At 56.0% G+C, this 25,179-nt stretch overlaps 1 protein-coding gene across 3 annotated transcripts in view; it reads left to right on the forward strand.

Moving 5' to 3' along the window:
- The window catches only part of CAPN5 (calpain 5), a 57,501-nt gene extending 33,365 nt beyond the window's left edge, over nucleotides 1-24,136 (forward strand). For all 3 annotated transcript variants that reach the window (XM_060303751.2, XM_030835992.2, XM_060303750.1), the window contains exons 4-13: nucleotides 9,736-9,944; nucleotides 13,272-13,464; nucleotides 14,309-14,502; nucleotides 15,126-15,203; nucleotides 16,637-16,832; nucleotides 17,472-17,594; nucleotides 18,737-18,933; nucleotides 19,848-19,963; nucleotides 20,488-20,624; nucleotides 21,577-24,136. In XM_060303751.2, the coding sequence (XP_060159734.1) occupies nucleotides 9,736-9,944; nucleotides 13,272-13,464; nucleotides 14,309-14,502; nucleotides 15,126-15,203; nucleotides 16,637-16,832; nucleotides 17,472-17,594; nucleotides 18,737-18,933; nucleotides 19,848-19,963; nucleotides 20,488-20,624; nucleotides 21,577-21,759 (1,626 nt within the window). In that variant the 3' untranslated portion in view covers nucleotides 21,760-24,136. The remainder of the gene's footprint in view (nucleotides 1-9,735; nucleotides 9,945-13,271; nucleotides 13,465-14,308; nucleotides 14,503-15,125; nucleotides 15,204-16,636; nucleotides 16,833-17,471; nucleotides 17,595-18,736; nucleotides 18,934-19,847; nucleotides 19,964-20,487; nucleotides 20,625-21,576) is intronic.
- The last annotated feature ends 1,043 nt before the right edge of the window (nucleotides 24,137-25,179 follow it).

Consider the following 25,179-nt stretch of genomic DNA (forward strand, 5'->3'; position numbering starts at 1 on the left):
CAAGGGCTCCGTAGTCTAGAAGCTGACCTGGCAGCCGCTGCTTCTGCCGTAGACCATGGAGACCTGGTCGGGGCTAGTGTGGGAAGATGGAGAGGCCATGGGAGATGGCCTTCTCTCTGCTCCATTGTTGGGAGAGAGACTGAGAGACCAAGACAGAGACAGACACAGACCGAGAGAGACACCTCTAAGGAACCAGCCATTGGGCTTCCTCCGGAGACAGGGGCCCAGAGATGACAAAGAGATGACAAAGCAGCTTCCTTGGAGAGTGGCACACAGGCATCTGCTGCCCTCCTGGCCACGATGCCCCTTCCCAGTGTCCGTGTCTGGAGGTGAACACTCAGCCTGCTGCTCCGGGCACCTTGTGTGGGCCCACGACACCTCAGGGCTCTTAAGACATTGGGCAGGGTTGCTGTGAGGGCTGATTTGGGCAGTGGGCAGTGGCTGGCACGCTGGAGGCTGTGCAGGCCAGCTCTTGGTTTTCTGGGACTTCAGGAGGGGAGAAGTGAAGGGGGAGATCTCAGAAACGTTGCATAGAGATGTATCTATCTATACATACACATATGTCTTGAGAGAGAGCATGCTATATTCATATGGTTGTATTCCGTACCTGCCCTGTGGATAAGCCTGAATTGCCCAGCTGGTTCCCTGGTGGCCCTTAGCAGGGGCTTGATCAGGATGGCCTTGGGGAGGGGAAGCTCCTGAGCCGGTGAAGTGGGGAACAGTGTAGTAAACAGGTTTCCCTCTGCCTGGGGGAAGCTGGAGAGAGGGGGTCCAGAGCCCTGGAGCTGGAGACAGTAACATCTCTGGGGCCTGAGGTGTGCCCTCCTGGGATGTCAGGCTTTTCCTGGCTAACTGGTCGGAGAAGGCAGGTGTGTCATCCTGGTGCGGCACCTTTGGTGGGGTTGAGGGGTGGGAATCGGGGGCAGCCTTGGAGGGGAGCTGTGATGGTGATGGTCAGAAGTGGGCTGGAGTGTGGTGTGACGGCGGAACACTGGCCTCAGAGGTCACAGGGCAGAACCCGCTCACCAAACAGAGGGAAACTGAGGCACAATTGCCAGCAGATTCAGTTCCAAGCCCCCCTCACGCTGCACAGGCCCAGTGAGCTCCTCTGAGGCCTGGCACCAGCCGAGGGCACCTCAGGAAGCGCCCCCGACACCGTGTCTCCAGGTCAGCCCTGTTTTGTGTCAGGGACGCGCCCGTGACATTTCCCTCGTGAAGCAGAGCCATCGGGGGGCTGCAGGGCCCTGGGAGCAGAGGCACTGAGAGATGGAGGGTCAGAGCCAACCCTAGTGGCCAGGGCTGCCGGGAGGGCAGGCCCCCACTTTGGAGGCAGGCAAGCAGAAGCAGTTGGAGTTGATTCTTCAGTGGGAGATTTGGCCGTGGTGTGAGCGATGGTCCTTTCTAACCTGAAGCTCGGTGTCTGTTCGGGACACGCTTGGATTCCTGCCTGCTTCTCTGCTGACTCCGGGGGAGCCTGGAGGCTAGACCCCTGTGGATGGCCCTGTCCTTCTGCCTCTCTGCTTGACCCCTCCGTGCAGCTCTGGGGCCCCTCTGGCTGCAGACTGCTTGTATCCGCACCCCAGCGCGTCTGCTCTGTGCAGGCATGTGAGTGCCTCTGCCGTGCTCACTGCGTGTCCCCGGTAAAGCCTGTGTGTCCCCGCCTCGTGGTACGCGTTCTCTTCCCAGGAGCCACCCCTCCCTGGGCCCCCTGCACACCCCTGCCCCCTCCTCCTGCCGCTTTCAGGGCTGAGGCCCAGAGCAGGTGGTGACTGGCCCAAGGTCAGACATCAGCATGGGGTTTGAAACCAGGTCCCCTGACACCCAGCCAGGAACCAACAGCCCTGGCAGTTTTTTCTCCAGTGGCCCCCAGACCAGCCTCTGTATGGGGCATGGAGAGAGCCATGCTGAGGCCTCGGGGAGACACTTGGGGCCCACAGGGGATGGTGGGGACCCACCAAGCCGTGCTCAATCTGGAGTCTCCCTCCCTTGCAGGGTGGCCGGGCAGGAGGCAGACGCGACAGGGGAGTGGCTGAGAGGTGGGGTGGGATCAGGCCTGTGCCCCGATTTCCCTAACATGCTGTATGTCCTCAGGCAGCCCCTGACCCTCTCCCAGCCTCAGACCTTCTAAAGGGAACAGCCTGGTTCTCGGAAGCCCCTTGCGGCCCTGCCCCCCCACTGACCAGAGAAGACCCATGTCACCACGTCGCCTTAGTGCCCCACCTGACCCTGACCCTCACTCAATTTGTGGACGGTGACAACAGAGGCCCGGGGAGGAGGCTGCTGGCTCGAAGTCACAGAGGGTGTGTGGAGGGGCCGGCGACGGGGTGCACGTGGATCAAGCTCTGGGTCTGTGGGCCTTCGACCCCATGACCCTGGCACCCTGGGACGGGAAGGGCCGATGCCCCCATCCCATCTGAGGGCCCAGGCCCAGGCAAGGCCGGCTTCTCCCCCAAGACAAGGGCAGGCCCTGCTTCCGAGGCCGCTCTTGGGGCTTTGCTTGGGAACAGCTCCCCGGGCAGGTCTCGCATCCCCGTCTCCCTCCACCCCAGAGCCCTGCCCAGAGTAGCTGCTGCCGCCTCATTTCCCTTCCCCAAGCCCTGCCCTCCAGCCCCAGCCTCCATCCACTCCTAAAGATACTTCTGGGAGGGGTGGGGGGGAACAGAGATGGGAACCCAGGCTTCCCACCCCGAGGACGGCAGTAGAAGGCCTGGTTCTGCTCCTGAGACTGGGTCGGGGGGAGTGCAGGGAATGGGAGATGAGGACCTGCTGTCCACGGAACCTGTGAGAAACCACCGAGCAGAGAGACCCGCAGTTTCCTGAGCTCCTGCCTCCCACTGAGCCAGTGTACGGTAGGGTGAGGGACCCAGCCTGGCGCTGCCGCCAGCCACCACCCGCGTGACCCTGAGCAGCCTCTCGGAGCCTGTTTGCTCATCTGTCGGTGGGGATAGTAATGGTTCTTTCCTCATCGGGTCACTGGGAAGATGAAATGACTTAAAGCTAGTGAAGCACTGAGCTTCCTGAGAGGCACACGGGCTTCCTCTCTGGATTTCCTCCTTGTACTTTCCCAGTCCCAGAGTCTCACTTTGCACCATGATTCTGAGAGGAGGGTGTTAGGAGAACCTATTTACTAAGGAAGAGTGTAGGGTTCAGAGAGGTGTAGTGAGTTGCTTGAGGCAACACAGCAGCCAGTGCTTAGGGCAGCAGGCAGTGTGGGGTGGAGGGATAGGCAGGGTCCAGGCCTGGCTCTGTGGTTGGAGAGAGTGGTCATGGGGGAGTGGATTCTCCTCACCATTACCAGGCTTGGAAGGGCCCAGCTGAGGGAACCTTAAGCCCTCACAGTAGCCTGGGAGCCTAGCCCGAGGGGCCGCCCAGGTCTCTGAGCGTCTGGCTGTGCTCACTCCTTGTGAACAGGGATCCCGGGGCCCCTGCAGGTGTGTCAGCACCCCACGCTCCAGGTGGTGGGCTGGAGGTGCTCCTCTCCCAAGGGGCTGGGGGTGGGGATTGCCCAATCTTCCTGGCTTCTTCCAGCTGTGGCGTCTGAAACTCAGGAATTTGAGACTCTTGGAATCAGAAGCTGAGAACTGAGAAACCAGATGCTCAGAACCAGGGACCCTCTCGTTCTGAGGATCTGGAGAGGACTGTGGCTCACCTCACCCAGCTTGGGTAGCACAGGAAACTCCACTGTAGCCCCTCAGCCTGCAGCCCTACTGGCCTTGTTTAGAAATGCTCCTGGCTGGCCCTCTGGGGTCCCAAGCAGAAATGTGTGGGAAGCTCCCTCTCTGCCACACGGACAGACACACACGCACACACTTGCACGTACACATGCATGCTTCTGTGCACACACTCACACACGGGCGTTCACTCACTTGCCCAGGGTCCCAGCAGGATTTGAGCCCAGCCACTTGGGTCTGGGTGGGAGTCCCTGGGGGAGATCACCGGGGGGTGCTCCAGGTCCTGGGGCACCAGGGGGTACTGTGGCACACCCATCAGTGGGACTCTGAGGTTTCTGGGTGATTCTGCAGTGGGTGGCTGTTAATGGGCGCACGAGGGGCTCCAAATCCCACAGAGTTCTTGCCTCACTGCCCGGTCAGCCCAAGGAGGTGCCCCAGCCCCTTCAGGCCTGTTTTTCCCATCTGCACAGTGGACTGTCGTTAAGGTTTTCCTTTCTCCTCTTGGGAGGGAGGTGGACCAGGTCCCCCCGAGGTTTGCACACACCATGTACTCCACACACCAGCAGGGACGACCCCTCATGTGTGCACAGCCCTCCACAGTTGATGCAGTACAGCCAAGGCCGTTCTCCACCTTCGTTCCCACAACAGCCTTGGAGGGAGGGTAGGTAGATGCGGAGACACTGAGGCTCCGAGAGGCGACCTAGTCGAAGCTTAAGTCCCAGCCACACACCGAGGTTGGTAAATTGATGTCCAGCATCAAACGACAATCAGTATCAAGGCTACAGAGGACAAGGAGCTTTATTTGCAGGTCTTAGGAATTGCAACGGGGGAGACACAGATTCAGGTAGAACCAAAGAGCGTTCCAGGGAAGAGGAAGTCGGGCTTGTAAAGGCGAAAGCCATAAGGTCGTTAAAGGACATATGTGTCCTTGAGGCTGTCAAGAGTTATTTTAGGGTAAGGATCCAATAAATATCTTGAGTTTCTGGAACACTGGGCAAATGTTCTGGATGGCTGCGTTAAGACAAGAAGTGGTCAAAGTTCAGATTCTGTGCGGGTGATGACGTGCAGAAATCACACTTTCTCAGTGGCCTCCCAGCTCCGTTTTAGAGCGCTGTCTTAGTAAAACTGACTCCATGTGTATTTTCCTTTCACACCAGTAGTGTGTACAAGCTCACCAGCTGTCCAGGCCCTCGCTGCGGCCGGCATTTGGGGATTTTCCTCCCAGAAAGACTCAGCCAGCTGTGGAGCTGGCCTTGGCCCTGTGCTGGGTGGTGGGGATCTGAGCAGGAGCTTGGGGGAGGGGCTGCTGGACGGCGCCCAAGGGGAGGGTGGGGTCAGGAGGACCCTGCAAGCTGCTGCTCAGCTGGCCCCGGAGGGACAGGGACGGGATGAGGCCGGCAGAGGGAGCCACCCGTGCAAAGCTGAGGTGGCCTGAGGCATTCCTATAGGGCCTGAGGGAGGCAGTGTTCAGGGGTGAAGCTGAGAGCTGCCCGCAGGGCTTTGAATGCCGGGGCCAGGGAGCTAGTGTCCCTGGCAATGGGGCTTTTCAACTGTAGTCACGCGAGAGGAGAGAGACAGCCTAGTGAGCCCTTGGACCCATCCCTCCACCTCAACCACTGCCAACTCGTGGTTATTCTTGTTTCCTCTACAACCCCGCTCCCCCCAGGCAGCATGTCATTTCATCTGTAAATATTTCTGGATGTATCTCTGAACGATAAGGACTCGTTCAAAACCCGGAACCATAATATCGTAACATAACTAAAGTAACTTTATAATAATTCCTTAATATCATCAAATACCCAGTAAATGTTCTGGTTTCCACTCTGGGTCACAAATGTTTATATGTATATTTTACAGTTTGTTTGAATCAGATCCAAAGGTCCATTACTGCAGTCCGTGGGTTCCCCTTCATCTTTTCATTTTTTTCCCTTGCAATCTAGTTGCTGAAGAAGCCAGTCATTTGTCCTGGGAGTTTCCAACCATCTGGATTTTGCAGGCTTTGTTTTCATGGTGTTGATTAACATTTGTGCCCTGAGTTTCCTGTGAGGTAGCACTCACCTCTGGAGCCTTCATAAGATGCGGCACAATTTTTTTTGCACAACTGCTTCATAGGTGAAGTTGTCTCAGGAGGTACATAATGTCGGGTTGTCTCTTTTTTGTGACATACGAACCGTCGGTGATCCTAAATCGATGTTAGAAGCCATGATTACCTAAATCCATTATTTGTCAGTGGTTGCAAAAGAATAGAAGTCTAGGAATTCCCTGGTGGCGCTGTGGTTAAGAATCCACCTGCCAAAACAGGGGACATGGGTTCAAGCCCTGGTCCAGGAAGATCCCACATGCCGCGGAGCAAATAAGCCCATGCGCCACAACTACTGAGCCTGCACTCTAGAGCCCGCGAGCCACAAGTACTGAGCCCTTGTGCTGCAACTACTGAAGCCCGTGCGCCTAGAGCCTGTGCTCCACAACAAGAGAAGCCACCGCGATGAGAAGCCCGCCCACCACAATGAAGAGTAGCCGCCCGCTCGCCGCAACTAGAGAAAGCCTGCACACACAGCAATGAAGACCCAACGCAGTCAAAAATAAATAAATAAATATATTAAAAAGAAAAAAGGCATAGGAGTCTAATATTCTAATTTCTTCTCACTTCTTAGATGGAATTCATCACCAGATAAAAACCTCCCTTGATCTGCTGTTGGTTACTCTATGGCACAGTTTGTATAGAAAAGTCAGGTTAAGTCTTTGATTTTTTTTTTCCTTTCGATTTCCAGTTTCAAAAAAATGAGTTGTTTCCCTGCCACCCTCCAATAGTGACTAATTATTTGTTTGTGTTAATATCATCATGGTCTCATGGATTTGAACATATCGGATGTGTTTTCATTCATCACTGTCATTATCCTTTACTGCTGCTCAGATTGGCCCGTCTTTGGCTAGTGGGAGCCTCTTCAGATTGGTCCTGAATCCTCTGGTTGCTTCCTTGATTTCTGGCATGACCGGATGTGGTGTGGAGGGTGTCTGGTTTGTGTGCCCGTGGGAGCACACCTCCCTGGACAGACTGCTTCCTCTCGCTTGGTACCCTGGCTGGCAGCAGAGAGGGGCTGAGGGGTGAGAAGGCTGGCCTGGGGCTTCCTTGAAGGGCTGTGGTGTGGGAGGGAAATTGAGGCCCGTGGAGATCGCTGACTCTTAATCACAGGCCCTGGAGCCTCATTAGCTGCCTTTTGAGTAACAGAGGGTTCAGAGCCAAGCCCTGGGTTTAATGATCCTCCCGTGGCCCCAGTGGTACCTCCCAGCTCCTGCAGGGCTCCTCTTCTTCCCTCCCAGAGCTTTCAGAGCAGGGAGGAGTGGAGGAGGGTGCAGTGGCCAGGCCAGTGTTCCCAGCTTCTGACTCTCCATTGCTCTGTGCCCCTGCATGTACCCCCTTTTTTGCAAAATAAATTTATTTATTTATTTATTTTTGGCTGTGTTGGGTCTTCGCTGCTGCGCGCGGGCTTTCTCTAGTTGCTGCGAGCAGGGGCTACTCTTCATTGCGGTGCGCGGGCTTCTCATTGGCCGGCTTCTCTTGTTGCAGAGCACGGGCTCTAGGCGTGCGGCTTCAGTAGTTGTGGCACATGGCCTCAATAGTTGTGGCTCTCGGACTCTAGAGTGTAGGCTCAGTAGTTGTGACACACGGGCTTAGTTGCCCCATGGCATGTGGGATCTTCCTGGACCAGGGCTCGAACCCGTGTCCCCTGCACTGGCAGGCAGATTCTTAACCACTGCGCCACCAGGAAGGTCCCTGTACCCCATTTTTGATACACTTTCCTGTCCTGAAATCAAGTGTCAGGGAACCTGCCAGGGATCAGGGCAGAGGCCGGCCTGGGAGTTTTCACTGAGAAAGGACACCCAGTTGACTGAAAAGGGACCAGCTAGTAATCAGCCCTTGCTGGGTTCTAGACTCTGTGTCAGGCTCTGAAGCCCTGAGTGTGAATCCTGCCTCCCTCACTGGTGCCTGTGGGTGGCCTTCTGCAGCGACTTCCTGCCCTAACTCTCAGAAGACAGCCCTGAGGGTTCAGGCGCTTCGGCACTTAGCTGGGCTCCATTAGTGGCTGTAGCGCCTCTCACTGTGCTTATCATTTTCATTGTCTTGGTCCCGAATGTCCCACTAGGGAGCATTTCTCTTTGCCAGCATCCCTGTTGATGGTTAGAGGCATGTAAACAGAAGCATCCTTAATGAGGGTGGGGGTTGGGAATGGCTTTTGGCTGAAGTCTCTGTGCCCAGGCTGCTCCGGACCTTGGGATTTACAGCCTCCTGATACATCTCTGGCTCCTCAGGCGGATTGCCTGCGTGCCCTCCCCCATACCTGGGAGTGATTTTCTTCTAGAAGATGGTTCTTCTGGTCTTGATGGGGTTTGGCTCCTCTGGGTCCTTGCCCGAAAGGGCCAGCAGGTCCCCCTGACTCAGCAGGGTGAGGGTTTTTTCCCCTGCCTCCCCACCTCCTGCTGCCCCGAATTCTTCTGTTTGTCCTAGTCTGCTGGGGCGATGCCCACTGCCAGCTCTCAGGACACCTGCTCAGAAGCTACTGCTTGTCCTCCAGGGTCAGGCCCACCACTCCCTTCTCTCCATGGCCCCGCATGTACCCCGTGTCAGCCTCAGCACTTGCCTGTGTGCCTACCTCTCCCACCAGACTGGGAGCCTCCCGAGGGCAGGGACCATGTCTGAATCATCTGGGTCCTCAGTGCCAGTGTGGGGCTGGGTGCAGAGTGGTCCACACTGATAAAAAACTCCTTATTTGGAGGCAGACAGACCTGCGTTTGAATCCTGGCTTCAAACCCAGGTCTGCCTGCCTCCAAAGAATGTGTATATTTTCTAGCTGTGTGATCCTGCCCTCTCTGAGCCTTGATGTTCTCATCTGTAAAGTAAGGATGGATATATTAGTAATTTCATGGGGTGGTTGTGTGAATTGAACCGAGATAACCCATTGCAGTCACAGGCTTGGTATCTGGCATTTCCAAGATGCTCCATAAATAATCAATTTTATTAAGAGTCCCAGTGGATGCCTGTGAATTTATTCATTCAGTTAACACATGTTTATTGAGGACCCTCTCTGAGCCAGGCCCTGGACTAGGTGCTGGGTGGATAGCAGTGACCAAGACTGACGTGTCTCTGCCCTAAGAGAGTTGACATTCCAGTGACAGTATCAGCACTGAACACAATGTCACACACTTGTGTAATTATAACTGGGGAGAGTGTCTCAGAGGAGAAGTGCCAGGGGCCGTGAGTTGGATGGACAGGGGTCCTGGCCTAGTCTGAGGAGTCAAGGAGGGCTTCCTGGAGGAGGAGGGTAGGCCCTAAAGGACAAGTGAGAGTCAGCTGCAGGAAGAGCAGGTGCAGAGTTCCTGACCAGAGAAAGAGCCTGGAGCAGGGCGCAGTAGGTGGAGGCTGGGGTGGGTGAGGGTAGAGACACGAGCCTGAGGACAGAGCATATTAAGGGTTTGGGCTTTATTTTCCAGGGGACCTGATCAGAAAGATCACTCTGCTGCTGTGTGGGGCAAGAGCAGATGTGGTTGCTGATGCTGTTAGTGTCCCGGGGCGAGGAGATGGGGGACCGGGCCAGGGTGGTGCCGGGGGGCTGGAGAGGAGGAGATGCATTTTAGCAGAATGTGGGAGCTCAGATTGCATGGAGAGAGGGAAAGTGGGGAGGCCAGCATGGCTGCCGACTTCTGGCTCGGGCAGGGCAGGGGGCAGGGTGGCACCACTGACCAGGCGGGAACTTGGGTGCATGTGCTATATTTCTGAGGGGGAGGATGCAGATGGAGGCATGAGGAAGGGAAGGGGAAGCTCATAGAATCTTAGAATGACAGAGCTGGGAGGAGCCTCAGGGGGCCTCCAACCCCTTCAGGGATGGGGAAACTGAGGCCCGGAGATGAGAAGGATTTGCCCAAGTCCCATACTGGTTCATGGCAGAGATGGGAATTGAACCCAGTATTCCTTTCCATTTGATTCCCTGGAGGCATGCAGCCCCACTTCCTCAGGAAGCCAGCCGTGACCCTCAGTGTGTCCCATCCTGTCCCCCTCCCCGTCCAGGTCATCCCAGACTGGAAGGAGCAGGAATGGGACCCCGAGAAGCCCAACACCTACGTGGGCATCTTTCACTTCCATTTCTGGCGCTTCGGGGAGTGGGTGGACGTGGTCATCGATGACCGGCTGCCCACAGTCAACAACCAGCTCATCTACTGCCACTCCAGCTCCCGCAATGAGTTCTGGTGTGCCCTGGTGGAGAAGGCCTACGCCAAGTAGGTGCCAGGGTCGGGCGGCCAGGCTGGGGTGGAACTGCTCTTGGGCTCTGTGCGGGTGTTCCTCTAGCTGGGGCTCCAGGCACAGAGAGGTGAGGGGCAGGTGCAAACACACACAGCGAACTCAGAGCCCGGCACCCAGAGCACAGCCGGGTGTGGTGCAGGCCTGGACTGCAGGGCCTCTGGGTACCTGGTGTCAGGTCCCCACAACCCGCCCACATAGGGAAGCCCGCTTCCACCTGGGAAGATGGAGGCCCAGGCAGGTGTCCTGCAGGTAGCCGGGGGCAGAGCCAGCAACCATATTCAGGTCGATGGTTCTTTTCCAAAGATCCAAGTTGCTGAGCCGTCCCTGGAGGCCTTGCTGGGCATGTGGTGTCTCTGAGCCTGGGCTGGTCGAGGAGGTTGGGACAAACCCCTGCCTTTCCTGCTGGCTGGGCCTCCCCTTCACCCACCCACTGGTCTGTCTACCTGACTGCCCAGCCATTCTATCTTTGCTGCCCCTCCTCCTGCTCTGTGCCAGGCCCTGGGTTCCCAGCATGGGCATGAGCAAAGGTTTGCTGAGCTGTGGAGGGCTTTGGGGCAGAGTGACCTGCCCAGGCCCCTGCAGGACAGGTGCAGGCCTGGCACAGGAGGGCCAGTGGGGTCAGAGACCAGCTCTGTGGGAGCCTCTCCTTGATTCTTCCTCCCAGGCCTGTTTGTCACTCTCCTTGGATAGTGGTGTGTGTGTGTGTGTGTGTGTGTGTGTGTGTGTGTGTGTGTGTGTGTGTGTGAAAGGAAAAACAAAAACTCCATCATCAAAAACAAACCCATGGAACCCTCTTGCACTGTTGGTGGGAATGTAAATTGATACAGCCACTGTGGAGAACAGTATGGAGGTTCCTTAAAAAACTAAAAATAGAACTACCATATGACCCAGCAATTCCACTACTGGGCATATACCCAGAGAAAACCATAATTCAAAAAGACACATGCACCTCAATGTTCATTGCAGCACTATTTACAATAGCCAGGTCATGGAAGCAACCTAAGTGCCCATCGACAGACGAATGGATAAAGAAGGTGTGGTACATATATACAATGGAATATTACTGAGCCATAAAAAGGAACGAAATTGGGTCATTTGTAGAGACGTGGATGGATCTAGAGACTGTCATACAGAGTGAAGTAAGTCAGAAAGAGAAAAATAAATATCGTATATTAATGCATATATGTGGAACCTAGAGAAATGGTACAGATGAACTGGTTTTCAGGGCAGAAGTTGAGACACAGATGTAGAGAACAAACATATGGACACCAAGGGGAGAAAGTGCCGGGGGCTGGGGTGGTGGTGGGATGAATTGGGAGATTGGGATTGACATGTATACACTAATATGTATAAAATAGATAACTAATAAGAACCTGCTATATAAAAAAATAAAATAAAATTGAAAAACAAACCCATGAAAACATGTCGGAAGATTCCATTTTTAGTCCTAAGAAAGCGAAACCCGCCCCCTGGTGGTCAGTTGGTCACCATGGTCTTTGGTGCAGGCTCCTCTCCTCCCGCTCTGGGAGACCCACTCAGTGACTCAGCGGGCTAGCTCTTTTTTTTTTTTTTTTCTTTTAAGTAAAATTTTTATTATTTTAAAAAATTGTCCAAAATATAATATTTATCATTTTGACCATGTGTAAGTGTACGATTCAGTAGCATCAATTACATTCACAATGCTTTGTACCCATCAACACTGTCTATATCCAGTATAGATGATGATACTTTTCATCATCCCCAACATAAATTCTGTTACCCACGAAACAATAACTCCCTCTTTCTCCCTTCTCCCAACCCTGGGAACTTCCATTCTGCTTTTTGTCTCTATGAATTTTCCCATTCCAGGTAACTCATGTAAGTGGACTATTTGTCCTTCTGTGTCTGCCTTATCTCAATTAGCGTAGTGTTTTCAAGGTCCTTCCATGTTGTAGCATGTATCAAAATTCCGTTCCTGTTTATGGCTGAATGGTATTCCATTGTATGTGTGTGCCACGTTTTGTTTATCCATTCATCTGTTGATGGACACTCGGGTAAACTGTTTCCACCTGCTTGCTATTATGAATAATGTGGCTATGAACATTGATGTGCAGGTATCTGTTTGAATGTCTCCTTTTAGTTCTTTGGAATATATACCTAGGAGTGAATTGGTGGGTCGTATGGTAGTTCTGTGTGTACATTTTTGAGAAACTACCAAACTGTTTTGACACAGGGGCTGCACCAGTTATGCTTGTTGTTGTTGTTGTTTTTAATTATTTGCTTTTAAAATTATAAAAAGAATGCATGTCTGTTATAGGAAATCCAGAAAATATAGGAACCCATGCAGAGGATAATAAACCTCTCCTATTCTCCTGCATATTCTCCCAGGTTGCTGTTCGCCCCTTCCCTGTTTTGGGCCATCTGGGTTAATGGGGCAGCTCCTCTGTTCCGGACAGCAGGACATTGTCCCCTCAAGGCCCCACCCCCTCTCCATGTCTTCCATTTCTTCCCTTTGCTCTCTCTGCACTCTCCCCACACCACTGGCAGCTCTTTTAACATCTTTGATGGCTCTTTCGTTTGTAGGTTACCTTGCAAAACCTGTGCTGGTGTTTTGTGGGCGCATATTTTCAATTTATGGAAATGGTATTTTGTCATATATCCCATTCTGCTTCTCATGTTCGCATTTGGCACTCTGCCTTTAAGACCCCAACCTTTTTCCTAACATTTAAATAAGGAGCCACAGCTGTGTCCTAGCACCTGCTCTATTGCACATAGTAGATGCTTAATCTTTTTGAAATGAATTATTGCATACATTTTAGACACAATTGGAGTCCGGCTGTATTGCCTTTTCAAATGTAACAAGCAGGCACTAGCATTTTCCTGCAGTAGGAATTCCTTTACAGTGTTTTCTTCAATGGCTGCTTGAGATGCAACATTAGCTTTTAAAACCAGTTCTCTGTTGTTAGACGGTTAGGTGATTGCTAGTTTTACATTGTTATAAATAATGTTACTCGTCCAGAATTATGTCAAAAGACATATGAACTTTTAACACTTCTGAAAAGAATTGCTGGATTTCTGGACAGCTAATTTTTGAAGATGGGGCTATGAAGGCCAAGGGGAATTTGAGTGACAAAATGGTGTGGTTCAGTGGGACCGATGTTGGCCTGGGAGCCGGAGACCTGGGTTGGCTCTGTTGTGTGGCCTGCTGTGTGACCTTAGCAGTTCTCTTGACCTCTCTGAATCTCAGAAATCTCCCCTATCAGGTGAAGGATTTAGACTGGCTGGGGAACATGAGCTGGGAGTTCTTTCCACATTGCTTCCAGGCTGGCAGGCTGTTACCAGGCCCTGGATGGAGGCAACACAGCGGATGCGCTGGTGGACTTCACAGGTGGGGTTTCCGAGCCCATCGACTTGACCGAGGGTGACTTTGCCAGTGATGAGGCCAAGAGGAACCAGCTCTTTGAGCGTGTGTTGAAAGTGCACAGCCGGGGAGGCCTCATCAGTGCTTCCATCAAGGTGAGAACACAGAACCGAGCCCCAGAGGCGGCCCCTCCCCTTCACTGACCCTGATTGGGGTGGGAGGTGACTGGCTTTTCAGGGAGAGCCCCTGCCCAGGTTGGATCACAAATCCAGACCCTCAGCCTCATGGAGGAGAGCAGTTAGAGGCTGCAGCCCCTCCCCAGTGCTGGACAGCACAAGCCTTGGGCCCCCTGCCCTAACCTTTACACTACGAAAGGCCTTGCCCACACTGTTCAACTAGCGTCCCCCTTTTCCAGCCCTTTCATAACGGAGTGATAGGTCCTTTGGCCAAGGTTTAAGGCATCACAGTTGCGAGGCGATGGGAAGGGCGAGGGAGCCCCTACTGCCTGCTGGCACAGGCCTGGGCTCTTCAAGACGATCGTCTCATTTCATTGACTGCTCACGTTTTGGGTGGGAAAGTTGGGACTCAGTGAAGGCAGAATTTGAACCCAGGTTTGGCTGACCCAGTGGTATGTTGATAAAAGACTGGAAAATTTAAAAGCCCTGGTTTGCTGACTTCTGTGGTGTAAATACTCCCACCGTGGTTGATTTCAGGCTAACGTTTTAACAACCAGATTGCAAAACTGAGCCAGTGCTAGTCGACTCCAACACAGCCCTGGGCCGATCCCACTGCAGATCCCTTCCTTTATCCCCCACTGCTGTTCCCCGGCTTTGTAAGGGGCTGTGAATGCGGAGGTCAGTCCCTAACCTCAGAGGAATGATGTCTCCCCTTTGTGCGGGGCTGCCATACCCTCCCCGTCCTGTAGGGGGTGGTGTGGCCTCTGGCTCCAGGTGGAGCCTGCCCTGCCCTGCCCTGCCTCTGAGCAACTGTGTCCCACAGGCAGTGACAGCGGCAGACATGGAGGCCCGGCTGGCGTGTGGCCTCGTGAAGGGCCATGCGTATGCCATCACTGATGTGCGCAAGGTGCGCCTGGGCCGTGGCCTGCTGGCCTTCTTCAAGTCAGAGAAGCTGGACATGATCCGCCTGCGCAACCCCTGGGGCGAGCGGGAGTGGAACGGGCCCTGGAGTGACACGTGAGGCCCGGGGCTTGGGCAAGGACAGGGTGGACTTCCTGGAGGAGGTGGCACCAGGGCTGGGCCTTAAAGGATTTGGGGGGAGGATGACATTAGGAGAAGACTTACTTTGGAGCAGGCATGTGTGTGGGGGGATAGATTCAGCATGGGCAGAGGTCTGGAGGTGGGGATGAGCTGATTCCTGTAGGGGATGTAGAGACCAGTCTTGGCGCTTGAGTGGGGAGGAGAGCAGGGAGGGAGGCCACCAAGGGTGGGAATGGGGGTGACTGCCCTGTGCTTGGTTAATGGCCCTGGTGAGGCCAGGAGAGGAGCAGAGCCTAGGCCCCCAGTGAAGGAGCTCCCTTCACTGAGGGTCAGTCCCCCCACTTGCCCCAAGCCTGCAGCTTTGCTCCCAGACCTCCGGATCCCCGGCATGGTGGCAGCCCACGGTTGCCTGAGAGAGTGGGCAGACAGCACTTCCTGGAGAGGGGCCTGGGCATGGCCCTGGGTGCCCCCAACTACACCCACACTGATGGAGGCCTAGAGCTGAGCTGTCCCTCATGCCTCCTGACCCTTGCCAGAGTGGCCCTGAGGGCGTCCCTCTGATACTCCTCTCTCTTCCCTCCCCTGTGCTCACATCCCAGCTCAGAGGAGTGGCAGAAAGTAAGCAAGAGTGAGCGGGAGAAGTTGGGTGTGACTGTGCAGGATGACGGCGAGTTCTGGTGAGTGTGCTCTTGCCCTGGGCGGATGTCCAGGGCTGAGAGGGGAGCCTCCTGTGTGCCGGGCAGGAGGCACTGGACAGGGAGGCGGGAGCCAGGGCTCTAAAAATGCCCCACCATCAACTTGCCGTGTGGCCTCGGATAAGCCACTGCATCTTTTTGGGCCTGTTTCCTCCTCTGTAAAGTGAATTGGGCAGAATGGACCCTTTCGTCCCCATAGCCTCCACTGCCCATGTCAGGGGACCCTGGGCTGCTCTGGTACCCGAGCTGAGCCCTCGGCAAGTAGGCCAGGGTACCAGCAGGTGGGGAATTGACCAGAGGGCAGAGGGCATGCTGGCAGCCTGATGCCGAGAGCAGGTAGGAAGAGGAGAGGCCCTTTGGAGGAGCTAAGACTCAGGGTGCAGAGGAGCCCTTGGGCAAGGACAGAGACCCAGCCCAGAGGCAAGAGAGCACACTTGGGTTTGGGATGGGAAGAGTGAGTTCAGGGAGGTGAGGAGGTGAGCTTGGAGGATGGCAACAGCCTTGCTTAAAGAGCATGATAGTGACTCCTGCATTCATTCACTCCTGCATTCATTCATTCGGCATTCATTCATTCTGCATTTAGCCCTGCTTGCCAGGCTCAGTGTCTTTCTTCAGCAGGACACTTGATTTGGAGACTGAACCACTTCCTGGAGGGATACAGGGTACCCTGTGTGTGGGAGATGTTGTGAGGGCCCCAGGCAGATCCAGAGGCAGATGGCAGTGATCCTGGAAGTCCCCTCCTGCAGGTGTCAGGGGACCTGCTGCAGGAAGCCCCCCAGGCCTTTTGGTGTGGGCTTCTGTGGATGAGATCCACTTTGCCCAGTCTGGCTCAGGGGCCAGTCGAATTAAAACATAGCGGTAGAAAACCCTAATCAGGAAAGGGCTTCCTCCTAAGGCCTTTCTCAGATATGTTCACCCTTGATGCATATATGTGCATATTCTCATATATGTGCACACTTGAAGGTGGGTGGGCACTTCCCTTCCCCCCGCCCAGGCTCCTGCAGGTGTGGCAGTATCCTGGCCACTGCAGCTCGCCTACCAAGGGGTTTCCACCACTAGCTGTGGATGACAATGGATGGAAACTGTAGAGGGCTGTACACATTAGTTATTCATACTATTAATAATTGTAACGGCCAGCCTTTGGCAACTCCTGTCTGCTGGAAGTTGTATTACATGCTTTTATTGTTATTGCATTGCTCAATTCCTGCACTAACTCTGAGGTAGGCAGCTGTCATTAGATTTATTCCCGTTTTACAAAGCAGGAGACTGAGGCCAAAAGAGATGTGAAGGGTCCGTGTGATGCCATGTCCACACTTGCTGTGTAGGCCGTGGTGCAGAGCATGTGGGGCGAGTGGGCAGGCTGGTGGGCGGGGTGGGGTGGGGAGACCGGCGGCTCAGCCCCTTGCCACGCCCAGGATGACCTTTGAGGACGTGTGCCGATACTTCACGGACATCATCAAGTGCCGTCTGATCAACACGTCTTACCTGAGCATCCACAAGACGTGGGAGGAGGCCCGGCTGTGCGGCGCCTGGACGCGGCACGAGGACCCGCTGCACAACCGCAGCGGGGGCTGCATCAACCACAAGGACACCTTCTTCCAGAACCCGCAGGTGGGCCTCCTTGGGGATCCCCCCCGCCCCCACCCCTTGAGCAACTGTGGGGCCCTCGGCGCCGTCCTGCCACGGACTCCGGCACGACCTCGGGTACATCCCTGTACCTCCGTGGGGTTCGGTGCACCGTTTGTACAGCGGGGTTGGATGGGCGTGTCTGGGAGGTCCTGTCACCCGCAACCTCACAATGTGACCTGCAGGCTCTGAGGACTAATGAGTGCCCTGATAAGAGTTACGGGGACATTGTATTTAGAGGCTGAGCTGGGGCCTCAAACCCCTTGTTTTCACACATGGTGCTGCTCCTTCTGGGGAGACTTGGCCAGGCTGGCTCCCCACGGGACTCCTCCCCTGCGGCCTCCTCGGTCATGACCCTGGCACCCGCCTGGTCCTCACGCCCGGTGTGCCCTCATTGAGCACCAGCTGCATGCAGGCTCGGAGCTGAGCATCCATCGTTTCCCCGAGTCCTCCCACCCCACGTGCGGGGTGGACACTGCCAGCCCATCTCACAGATGAGGGACCGAGGCTCGGAGAGGTGACGTGATTTGCCCAAGTTCACACAGCTGAGCTCTGGGCCGAGCTTCGGGAGCCGTTTTCGGGGTGGCCTCACCGTGCGCCCCTCTTCCTCTGCTGCACCCGCAGTACCTCTTTGATGTCAAAAAGCCAGAAGATGAAGTGCTGATCTGCATCCAGCAACGGCCCAAACAGTCCACCCGCCGGGATGGCAAGGGTGAAAATCTGGCCATTGGCTTTGACATCTACAAGGTGAGGCCAGCTGGGACCCCTGCTCTGGGTAAGGAGAGTTTGGGCTGCCTGGGCCTGGGGGAGAACACTCTAGAACACTTTGGTCTCCGACATCACCCCTGTCCCCCTGGCCACATTGGCTGATGCCATGGTTGTGCTGTGACACAGGTCCTGTTTCGATCCCCGCAGAGGCCCAGCCTGCCTCGGATTGGTCCCACTGGAGCTCTCAGCCTGATTTCTTCTTGCCCAGACCCACAGGCTGTTTGGACGGGGGAAGGGGACGATTGCTGGTGGTCGGGCCTAGGCTCTGGGGGGCCCCCCACGGCTTCCTCCCTCAGGGCTCTGGCTCCCCTGAGTTGGAAGCCTTGCTGGGCACTGGGAAGAAGCATCCTGGGCAGAGCCAGGAGGGCTTCCCCCTGGCCACTCCCCTGGCCTGGGCCCCGAGGCCTTCCACACGTTGTGACGCCCCGTGTGTGACGACACGCAGCGTAGCGGGGCGCCGTGGGCCTGCCAGACACCAAGAACCTAATGAAACCAAGTGCATGTGCTGGGCCCACGGCTTGAGTCGAGGCCCTGGCATTTGATGTGCTGGGTCGTATCATAACCGTTTGTCCACGTCAGCATGTTGGAACATTCACTGCGTGCTGACGTTGTGACTTTGACGTGACATGACCTTCGCTGATGTGACTATAGCTTATCATGGCACTTATTCCAGGAATTGTCCAGCATGTCCCGGCAGCTGGTGATGTCATTTCATGGACACATGCTGTGTCCTGCGCAAATAGTGATACTTGATTCTGTTGTGATGTCAGAAACCCCGCAGACATTGTCACCAGGGGGATTCCCATTGCCACCCCTCTCAGTAGCTTTATGAGATATAATTCACATACCATATGACTCGCTCACTTAAAGTGTATTTGTAGAGTTGTGCGGCCATCACCACAGTCAATTTGAGGCCACTTCCATCACCCCAAAAAGAAACCCCGCACCCTTTAGCCGCCACCACCCAGTTGCATCCACCTCCCTCCCCGCCAGCCCTAGGCAGACAGATTCTCATGTACTTCTGACTCTGTAGATACGCCTCTTCCGGCAACGAGGGGGAGATGTGGGGTGCGGGGTGGGGTGAGGGGCTCTGTGTGACCCGATGTCTCCACCCCCGTCAGGTGGAGGAGAACCGCCAGTACCGTATGCACAGCCTGCAGCACAGGACCGCCAGCTCCATCTACATCAACTCCCGCAGTGTCTTCCTGCGCACGGAGCAGCCCGAGGGCCGCTACGTCATCATCCCCACCACCTTCGAGCCAGGACACACTGGCGAGTTCCTGCTCCGAGTCTTCACTGATGTGCCCTCCAACTGCCGGTGCGTGGGGACTGGCTGGGGGCCTGGGTTGGCAGGGCCTAGGTCCACACTAGGCTGGCCCGCAATCTTCAGCCCAGAGATCTTCAGTGTCGTCCTAAGCCATGGAGCCTGGGCCTCCAGCCTCCCTGGCCTGACATTAGCATCCATCCCCTTTCTTCCCCTTCCTCTCCTCCCCTGTCCCAGCCTCTCTTGGCCACACGAAGGAGCAGCTGCTCACGTGTGCAGAGCGCTTCACAGTTTACAAACAAGCTTTCACTCAGCTCATTTGCTCTTCCTGAACCCTCGGGTGGGAGGCCTGACCCCTTCATTTTATAGATCAGAACTGGGGATCGACGTTGGCTGGGGGTGGTTTCTGAGTCCGTGCCACCAGTGGCAGAGTCCGGCTAGGTGGACCCTGAAACCACCCCCAACCCTGCTGCAGTGCAGACCTGTGCGTCCCACACTGCCCTCCCACCTTGCTAGGCGGCCCAGAGTCGGTGCTCCCTGCCCACGTCCCAGACTGGGGGGGCAGCTTGTGGAATTAGCGGACCTCGGTCCCGCCAGTCTGTGCTGTGTTGGGCAAGCCCCTTCCCCCCAGCGATCCTGATGCTTCCTAATCCGTAAAATGGGCAGAGTGGCAGTCACTTATCTCCCAGGGCTGTGTGAGGATTAGAGACAATACCTGTAACATCCCAGCAGAGTGCTTGGCACACAGTAACGCTCGGTACATTGCTTTTCCCTTGGGAGAGGAGGGGGCACCCTTGGGTAGGGATGGGGCAGCGGGAAGCTTATGGGGCTTTGTTTGCCCGAGACAAGCATTGTCTGGACTAAACGCTGCTCTTGACCCCCGCCCCACTCTTCTCGAATCCCCTGACCTTCCGTCTTCCCGGACCCTCTCCATCACCTCCCGCCCCTTCTCCTCTGCCCTGCATCAGGGAGCTATGCCTGGATGAACCTCCCCACTCCTGCTGGAGCTCCCTGTGCGGCTACCCCCAGCAGGTGACCCAGGTGCATGTCCTGGGGGCCGCCGGTCTCAAGGACTCCCCAACAGGTGAGCTTGCCTGGAGAAAACCCCCAGCCCTCCTCCCCTCCCAAGCCACAGACACAGCCTCCAGAGCTCTCCTGCTCTCACTCATTGAATGAGCAAACCCATCCTGACATCCACTTTGGGCCCAGCCCTGGGATGAAGCTGGGCGTATAGAGAAGAACACGCTCTGCCTCCTGCCCTTGGGCGGCTTCCAGTGTGCCAGGGCAGTCAGCCGCAGGGACAGGCAGCCAGGAGGGAGGGCTCAGGGAAGGCTTTTTGGAGGGGGGGCCTTTCTCCAGGCTAAGGAGGTATTAAGGCGTGAGGCCTGGTGAAGGAAGGTAGGGGAGAAAGGTGCTCCGGGCAGGGGGACAGCTTGGTTAAAGGTCTGGAGACCAGAGATTACCAGTGTGTCCCCTCCTGTCTCTGGAAGTTAGGGAGCTGGCCAGGCTCTGGTCTCCCTTCTCCTGAATACACGAGCCCAGGCTTCTGTCTCATCCGGGGCCTGTCCCAGCCCCACCCTCACCCCGTTGCCCACTCCCTCTTTCTAGGGGCTAACTCGTACGTGATCATCGAGAGTGAGGGGGACAAAGTCCGCTCGGCCGTGCAGAAAGGCACCTCGACGCCTGAGTATGATGTGAAAGGCATCTTCTACCGCAAGAAGCCGAGCCAGCCCATCACTGTGCAGGTGACCCACCTGTCTGGGGTCCCTCCTGGGCCCCCCGCCTCATGCTTCCGCACTCAGAGTGGCTGGGCCCAGCGTGGCAGGGCCTTTGACAGGGACCCAGGAACACTGGGTTCTGGTTCCCACTCTGTCCCTGGCATGGTGTGGCCTAGGGAATTCTCTTGCCTGCCCCTCCCGGTGCCCCAGAGTCCCCTCTGTGGGGTGGGATGAGTTGGGTTAGCTGTAGGGATTGTGGGACACAGCAGGGTCAGACTCCTGGCCAGGGACAGTGGGCATCTCTGCCAGTCTTGCCCCAAAGCCTTGGGAGTTGTTCCTTAAATTCCCCTGGTGGCAGATGGTGGGAGTGACTATTGCCTGAGAGCAGGGGATCAGAAAGCCAGGGTCCTGGGCACGGGCTTCCTTCCCCTCTCAGGCCAAGGGGGCCACAGTTCTGAGCTCATTGGCAGGAAGCCCTCTGTCCCTGGGGTCCAGGCCAGCATCTCTCCCGGTGAGAAACCATCTGTAAACAAACGCTCGGGTATCCTGGGGGAGCTACTATAGGGTTTCCAAGTTTTTTAACACTGAGTCCTTCCGGATCAAATCACAGACCCATAGATGTTTGGGCTGGAAGGACCCTTAGGAGCCGTTGATCCAAACCTCATGTTGAAGATGGGGAAACCAGAGCAGGGGGTGTATCACTTGTCCAAGGTCACCCAAGGTCAACAGCAGAGCTAATAATGACAGATTTAACTGTATACATGGAGGGGAGCTTTGACATATGGGAGGAAGCCTGAGGCTCTGGCAGGGGCATGGCCTTGCCCAAGGTCCATGGTGAGGCAGACGCAGGGCTCCTTTTCCTCAGCCCAGCTTGCATCACAGGAAGGGGAGTCAAGGCTCTGCCGCCGCTGTCAGCAGCCCTCAGACCCATAGTCCTTGTCTTGGAGATGGCCCCCAACCATCCTCTGTCTCCCTCCAGATCTGGAACTACCGAGTCCTGAAGGATGAGTTTCTGGGCCAGGTGCACCTGAAGGCCAGCTCAGACGACCTCCAGGCCCTGCACACCCTCCACCTCCGAGACCGCAACAGCCAGCAGCCCAGCGACCTGCCGGGCACCGTTGCTGTGCGCATCCTCAGCAGTGCCTCCCTCACGGCCATCTGACGCCTGCCCATCTACCTGCACCCACAGTTCTCACCACCATCTGCATGTCCCCAGCCAGGCCAGGGACTAACCTGGGAGCCGGGACACTGGCGTCCTTTTCCCAGCTTTTCCACTGACTTGCTGTGTAACCTTGGGAGGTCTCTGTCCCTCTCAAGGACACTTGCCTCAGCGTCCCGAGGACCCCAAAGCATTCCCTTCTCATAGAGGAGTCGTCTTGCCTGAGATTTAAAATAGCCCTCCCTACCCCAACTGCCACCATGGCTAAGGGCCTCTATCCGTTGAAAACCTTGTCCCAAGGCCCTGCTGTCTGCCAGCAGAGTGCCAAAGATGTCACTTGTTTACACACAAACTACCACATCCCCAAGGCCCACTCCTGCCCCTTGTGTCCCAGACCTGCCCCAGTGTCCAAGACTTGCTTTCTTTGTCACCTACATCTGGTTTTCTAGCCACCTTGAAAGGACTCTGGGCTCTTGGGTTCCTGCCCAGGCTAGAATTTGGGAAATGTCCAGGTGACATCTGTCCATTCTCGAATCCCATCCACTCACCCGCCCATCAGGTATTAATTCAAAGGAGATTCGCCAAATGAATAAACGATGCCCATGAGACCCCACGTGGAGCCGGGCCTCTCCTCGCAGCTCTGGGAGACCCGGCGTCCGTCCTGGGCCTCGCCTCTGCTCTCAGGTCCTCTCAGATACAGACGCCCAGAGGAGCTGCAGCCACCTTCTCCTTCTAGGTTCTGATTGCATTCCCAGCCTCTGGTTTAGGGTCCCTGGAGAGGGGGTGGAGAGGAAGGGCGTCCTGCCTCCACTGCCCTGACGCGGGAAGGAGTGTGTCTGATGTAGTGGGCCAGGCGGGGAGAGACCTGAGAGGAGGCACCCCCCTCTGCTGCAAGACCTGGGCTTTTCCCGGGAGCAGGGACTCTGGAGTGGTGGTCTCAGGCCCGCTGACATCAGTTTGCACGTTGGGCTTGACAGGAGATGGTAAATCCATTGTCTGACCAGAGGCCCTTCCACCAACATTCCCCTCAAAGCGTAGCCGAGGAGACATCACCCTCTTGCTGCCTGGACCAAAACTCTCCTTTTAGTCCTCAACGTTTTATATTCTTTCCGTTTTAACTCTCAATTTTAACCAGGGGTTTTTAAAGGAAAACTGAAAGCCAGAACCCTTTTTTCTTCTTAAGCTCCAGTTCCTGTGATCCTCTGATTTTATTTTGATCTGCTTGGGGAGGGACGTGGCGAGGTCATACCTTCTCAGAGGAGGTCTGGAGGTGGATGAAGAAGATGGGGGTTTGTACTCGGATGTTTTACAAGCCAGCACCTACTGCGTTCTTGGAGAGTGTTGGCGCTGTGACCATCTTTGGATCTCCCTGTGCCCTTCTTAGGCTCCAGACCAGGTGATGTCAGTGAAAAAGTCCAGTTGGTTCAAGATCAGGAATTCCTGTGGCCTTGCTGGGAGTTCCTTTGGGGAAGCTGACTTTTCCGCTCCAGATCTGGCTCTTGGGTGCAGTGACCTGGCTGGATATGCTGGATTCTTGACCCCTCGCTCTGGCTGGCTCTGCTCCTCTGTCCTGGCCCTGGGTCACGGGAAGGGCCAGGAACTGAATGACAAGGAGGACAAAAGGATTCCTTCTCGAAAAGCTGGGACTTCTCCTCAAGAGCCCGAACCTAGGGTGAGGACTTTGCGTGTGACCAGGAGCAAGTTGCTTAAACCTCCTGTGCCTCGATTTCCCCCTCTGCAAAGTGGGGCCAGTGATTATCGTTTGTCAGCACTCTTCCTAGCAAGTGCTGTATAAGAGCAAAACAATACCCTTTCTCTATGTATCTTTGTATCCGTACACACTAGACACAGTCATGTAATCACCACTTCTCAGTGTCTGTTTGAAAGGAAGACTCCTGAGTTGGGTGGAGTGTCGAGGGCCAGATAAGCCAGCTTGGGGCCTCTGGGGCCAACACACGGGTCTTTGCTCAGCCATGTCCACCTGGGCTACGGGGGCAAACCAGGACCAGCTGGAGACCTGTGTGGGCTTTAGCCTGGGGGCTGGGCATTTTGTCAGAACTGGTTCAGACAGCCCTGCCCTTGCTCCCTGCCCCTCTTGGTTGGCTCCTGGCTGTGTGGGGATCCTGGTCCCCCGGAGGCCCTGGGGACTGGGCAGGTGAGGATGGAGCTCTTTCAGGCTGGGACTGGAGGGTGAGTGGGGAGAGCAGCCGCTCTGTTTGCCTGGTGCACCCGGCAGCCCACAGGGGCCTCAAGTCCCCATTTGCAGATGGGTGGGGCCCCTGCTGCACAGCACCCCGAGCTGGGCTGCGTTCTCCTCAGGGCTGAGCGCAGGGTCAGGGGAGTGGAGACCTGTTCCGTTCTCAGAATAAATGTTACCACAATTCCAGAAAGGCCTTCCTGTGTCTGTCTGTCCCTCTGGGGATATGGGACAATGAAGGGAATGTTTCCCAGGCCTGGGTGACTGTCTGTTTAGAGAGTGAAGGAGTTACAGCTGAAGCTGGACCCCGATGCCTGCCTGGTGGGACCGTGCTGGCATTCGGCTGTCCCTTCACCTGGCCTTTTCCCAAGTCCCGGCCCAGGCACGGGGGCGGGGGGAGCAGCCACAGTGCCTGCTCCGGGGCAGCGTACAGACTGGTGGGGAAGACATGCAGAGAACCGGTGGCGAGGCAATGTGGGAGCTCAGGGTGTTCCCTGAGCCTGCTGGGGGCAGGAAGTCCTCGCCCTGAGCCAGTTGTGGAATAGAGGGGGGCAGCCGCATGAAGGGCAGCCGAAAAGGAGATGGGCTTGTGGGGGTACAGGTGGATGTAGGGGATCAGAGTGGAGGCTGTTGAGGGGGAGATGATGGCAGCTCGAGCCAGAAAGGCGGGGGTGGCGGGGAGGAGAAACCAGAGGGATTTCAGAGGTAGAGTGGACAGAACTTGGTGGCTGGGTTGGGAGTGGGGAGTAAGGGAAGAGTAAATGCACTAAGACCAAGATTTCCTCATAAGACTGTGAGAGAAGGATGTGCTGAGCGATGTGCCCGCCCTAGCGTAGTGCCTGGCCACTGTTGGGTGCTGAGCAGCTGTGCAGCACCTGGAGGGGACCACACACCCCCGCGCCACTCCCACCCATCCTTCGCAGCTCAGACCTGCGTTCTGCCTGGGGCACCATTTCCTCTTCGGGCCTCAGCTCTCCCATCTGTGTGAGGCTGACACCACTCGCCCCCCCAGTCTGGCCGGCTCAGCAAGAGATGATGAGAGGGGTGGTAGGTATCGAGTGCGGACGGCAGGTGGGAGTCCAGCAGTGGGGACTGTTCAGGAGCAGCTCCGGTCATGGGCACCCAGCCAAGCACACGCCAGCACCCAGGGGTCTTCGGGGGTCAGGATCGTCGGGTCAGAGGGAGCCCCAGCCTCGGCACAGCCGGGGTCCCAGCGCCGTCGCTTC

This window comes from Globicephala melas, chromosome 8, assembly GCF_963455315.2.
Source record: "Globicephala melas chromosome 8, mGloMel1.2, whole genome shotgun sequence".
Classification (NCBI taxonomy): Eukaryota; Metazoa; Chordata; class Mammalia; order Artiodactyla; family Delphinidae; genus Globicephala; species Globicephala melas.